At 66.5% G+C, this 4,227-nt stretch overlaps 1 protein-coding gene across 1 annotated transcript; it reads right to left on the reverse strand.

The window, feature by feature from the left end:
* Window positions 1-1,909: 1,909 nt before the first annotated feature.
* Window positions 1,910-4,227, reverse strand: RAX (retina and anterior neural fold homeobox). Its single transcript, XM_087772824.1, has 3 exons — window positions 3,960-4,227; window positions 3,642-3,871; window positions 1,910-2,744 (listed from the first exon to the last, which is right to left on the reverse strand). Exons 1-3 carry the CDS (start codon window positions 4,225-4,227, stop codon window positions 2,292-2,294), a joined length of 951 nt encoding a protein of 316 aa, XP_087628950.1. The 3' UTR covers window positions 1,910-2,291.

Consider the following 4,227-nt stretch of genomic DNA (forward strand, 5'->3'; position numbering starts at 1 on the left):
GGCAGGGAGGTCTTCCCAGTGGCTTTACAGGATGCAGAATAACTGGAGGCAACAGGGAGGGGGGGTAGTAGTGTCAAAATGTGGGAGAGCACCACTGAAATCTTGGGGAGTCGCTTGTTAATCATGAGCAATAAGCACAGGTAAGAGCTTTTGGGCAACAGTTAAATGCGCTCACATGCAGGAGGGTTTTCAGCATCAGAGCCCCAGCTGGACTGCAGCCAAGTAATGACAAGTGGGATTGTTCCTACCCCCGAGGAGGAAGAGTGTGCAGAGCTGTGCAGGCATTTGTTAGTGTGCGTCCGTTACCGACGCAGCCCAGGGTGTGCAAGCACACCAAGAGACATCCTTCCCTCGTAGCCACCAGAGATGTGCCGCCTTGCAAGCCCAGCCTCCTTGGTGATGCAAACACAGCTCACCTGTGAAAGGAGAGCTGCACTAAGACCTAAAAACTGAAGCGATACAGTTCTTGTTCTCCTCCCCTCCCCGCAGAAGTTTACTCAGGCCTCCTTACTAGAACAGCACTTTCTTTTCCTGACAGCACGGCACTTTCTTTGCCAAGGAAGCAAAGAAAGAGCTGTGTGCTGGGGAGGCTGGGCACCACCCCAGACACACACACACAGAGTGGCACTGCAGGTCCAGAGCCCAACAGGAGGGTCTGGCCCAAGCAGGGCTACGTCCCCCCTGAATTCAGCAGGGACCGCTCACTGGGCCCCCCTGCACCCCCCCGGACCAGCACAGCCCAGGGAAGGGAAGCCTGGGTGCCTGGGCACAGCATGTGCTCTGGTCCAGAGGGGCAGGTTGGACCTGCAGGGAGGCTGGGGAAGAGAGGAAAAAGCATTTCAAAATAGAAGGATTCCTATTATTATCTGTAAAAGGAGCTCTCCAGACAATAGATGGGGGCTGCTGTGGAGAAGGCTGTGAAGGGATGTTTAGAAACTGCTGTCTAAGGTTAAAAAGCTCTCTGAAGTGAAGCTGAACAAAGCTGACATACTTGTTTCTGACAGGACTCTTAAAAGATACGCACAGATTGTGAAAATATAATTAGACGCCAGCCTTTGTCTGGCCACAACGAGTGGGAAATGGTGAAAGGAGAGGTCTCCCAGTCCGCATTGAATCATCCCCAGGACACAATGAGGGCGCTTGTGCATCCTTCTCTCTTCCCTAATGAGAAACGTTAATTGCCACAACCTCCAGAGTGTGTACACCACCCCGTGCCCAGCGGAGGAGAAGGCGTGTTTCATTACAGCTTCTCAGCCCCATTACAGGCAGTAACGGAGATAATAGAAAATAAAGATGCCGCAGTTTTAGTTTCGGCAGCTTGGCGTTAGGCACTGGGTGGGCGGGGGAGCGAGCGTGGCCCAGCGCCGTGCCAGCCTCCAGGGGCTGCACTGGGCAGCCACACCGGGCAGGAAGCACCCAGCGGGCCCCCACCGACAGCTCCAGCCACCCAGCTGGGCAACCAGTGCCCCATCAGCTACCGCCCATCTCCCCCCGTGGGCAGCTGGGCTGCGGGGGCATGGGGCCCTGCAACACCTGCTGATCCCCTTCTCTGAGGAGGCAGCAAGGCCCAGGGGACTGGCACCGACCCCGGCCCGCTGGGGCAGGGGTGGGCAAAGCCCATCTGAATGCAGGGCTGCCCCACAAGGGTAGCTGCGGGAGTGCTGCACCTGGCCCACGGACTGCCAGGGCCCCGGCCCCTCCTTGCCGAGCCAGGAGACCCTGGCCTGGTGCGCTCCCCACTGTGGGGCTGCAGCCCCCAGTGCTCACAGCCAGTTTAAGCAGGGCCCTGCTGCTGGAGGGGGAGGGAGGAGGGCCCACGGCCAAGCCTGTCCCACCCCTCTGCACATCACAGGCAGCGGAGGGTTCGGCCCGAGCAGCCCGCTTGCCTGCAGAAACACGATGCACAGCCTTCGCGCCAGTCACGCCATTTAATGGTGCAAAACCAGAAAACCCTCCCCAGGTAACGCAGGCCTCAGTTCCCAGCCACCTTACACAGCTCTTCGCCCTACTGCAGCTTTTATTGCAACTAAAGCATTCAGCCAAGGAGGGAGAGCAAAAGAGATTTTTTTCCTAAGCTATGATCAGGCCCCTAACTCTGCAGGGCATGTGGAAAAGGGAATTAAAAGGACCACAAAATACAAAGCAAGTCAGGGCGTGGGGGAAAGGCTGGTGTGAGGGACAGCCCTCCCTTGCGTGGCTGTCCGTGGGGGCCGGAGCAGGACAAGGGGGGCCCTTGGTCGCCCCAGGACCAGCCTTCCCCGTGGGTTTCTCCCAGGTGCTGAAGAGGGAGTTCAGATTGTCTGCCAGGGTTTGCCGATGGACTGGATGTGCTCCTTGGCCTTCATCCTCAAGGCGGCAATGCTGGTGTTGCGTGGGTCTGCCTCATCCAAGGGGAACTTGTCCACAAAGGTGGCCCCGCACTGGTAAGGCGGCGGTGGCCCCATGGCCCCCAGGGGCTGCAGCGCATGGGTCACTGCCGGAGAGTTCAGGAAGGGCGGTGGCGTGTAGCTGCCGGGCAGGCTCTGCGGCGAGGCCACGAAGCCAGGCAGGGTCTGCAGGGCCGTGCTGCTGGGCACAGGCGGGCTGAGCCACGTCTCCAGAGGCAGGTTGCTGCTGAGAGGACCCATGGGTGTCGCCTGCGGTGAGCGGTTGAAGGAGAGGATGGGTGAGTCCTGCAGCTTCATAGAGGTCACCTCCAGCTTCTCCTGCCGCCGCCACTTGGCCCGTCTGTTCTGAAACCACACCTGCAAGCACAGCCGCGTTAGCCGGGCCGGGGGCGGCACGGCAGCGCTGCCGCCCCCGCGGAGGGCAGAGGCTCTCCCCTGGGCGCAGCGGCGCACACGGAACGGAGCCAGCGGAAAACAACGGAGCAGCAGACGGCGCGCCGTGCCGAGCCGGGGCAGGAGCGGGTTCAGCCGCGCTTCCCCCGTGGGCTCGGCAGACCCCCAGCCCCTCGCCGGCAGAGCGCAGCGCCGCGGGGGAAGCGGCGCAGCGAGAGCCCCGCGGCGGAGCCGGCCCGCCCCGGCCCGGCTCGGCTCGGCTCGGCCGCCCGCTCGCCGCCGCCCCGGCGCACAGCGGCTTCGGCCACCCCGGCCCGGGAGACGCCAGTCAGAGGGCTGCGGCGCTCTGCTGCCGAAGGGAGAACGGCCCCGGCCTCCGCGGTGTCCTGCGGGCCGGGCCGGGCCGGGGCCGCCGCCTCGGGGCCGTGCGGACGGCGCCAGCCGCAGACGCGCCCGGCGCTGCAGCGGTGCCCCGCGGGGCCGCTCAGCCACGCACCGGCCGGGGCTAGCGCTGCCGGTGCCGGGCTGGGCGCACGGGCCCGCGGGCCGGGGCAGCGGGGCCGTCGGCGCGCCGGGGCGGTGCTGCTCCGGCCGCCGGGAGTGCGGGTCCACGCCGGGCCGGGGGCTCCCGGCGGCGGGAAGGCGGGGCTGCGCCGGGCCGGGCCGTCCCGGGCCGAGCCGTGCGGGGGCTCCCGGCGCCGGGACCGCGGGGCTGCGCGGAGCCGGGCCGGGCCGTGCCGTGTGGGGCTTCCCGGCGCCGGGAACGCGGGGCTGCGCGGAGCCGTGCCGTCCCGGGCCGAGCCGTGCCGGGCCGTGCGGGGGCTCCCGGCGCCGGGCCGGCGGGGCGGGGGCGGGCGTTACCTGCACGCGGACCTCGGGGAGGTTGACCTTCATGGCGAGCTCCTCCCGGCTGTACACGTCGGGGTAGTGGGACTTCTCGAAGGCGCGCTCCAGCTCGTGGAGCTGGTAGGTGGTGAAGGTGGTGCGGTTCCGCCGGTGCTTCTTCTTGGGCTGCTCCTCGTCCGACGGCTTCCCCTCGCCGCTGCTGCCGGCGGGCAGCTCGGGGCTGGCGCTGCCGGGGCAGTACGGCTCTGGGAGGGGAAGACCGGCGGGTCACCGGGAGGGCGATCTCGGAGCCCGCCCGCCCTCCCCCCGGCCCCTCTCGCCCGCCGCGCTCACCTTGGAAGCACTCGGCGCGGCCCTGGGGCTCGGCCGGCGGCGGCTCCCCGGGCATCTTGGGGAGGCAGTGCCGGGGACCCCGCCGGTCCGCCTCCTTGGCGCTGCCGTCGGGCGGGAAGGGGCCCAGCAGGCCGTCCTCCTTGGTGAACCCCAGGATGGCCTCGATGCTGTGCAGCCTCGACGGGTTCCCCCCGGGGCTCCGCGCCGCCTGAGCGGACAGCGAGAAGGCGCCCTCGGCCATGGCGAGCAGGGCGCCGGGCGGGTGCAT

The sequence above is a fragment of the Nipponia nippon genome, unplaced genomic scaffold (genome assembly GCF_047370975.1).
Source record: "Nipponia nippon isolate SJK-2023a ecotype South Korea unplaced genomic scaffold, ASM4737097v1 scaffold_37, whole genome shotgun sequence".
NCBI classification, from domain to species: domain Eukaryota; kingdom Metazoa; phylum Chordata; class Aves; order Pelecaniformes; family Threskiornithidae; genus Nipponia; species Nipponia nippon.

Excerpts from the sequence above, each read along its gene's own strand:
- RAX (XM_087772824.1), bottom strand. The coding sequence starts at position 4,227 with ATGCACCCGCCCGGCGCCCTGCTCGCCATGGCCGAGGGCGCCTTCTCG. Across the intron at positions 3,872-3,959 it reads CCGCGCCGAGTGCTTCCAAG|AGCCGTACTGCCCCGGCAGC; the intron begins GTGAGCGCGGCG and ends TTCCCCTCCCAG. Across the intron at positions 2,745-3,641 it reads TCCCCGAGGTCCGCGTGCAG|GTGTGGTTTCAGAACAGACG; the intron begins GTAACGCCCGCC and ends CTGTGCTTGCAG.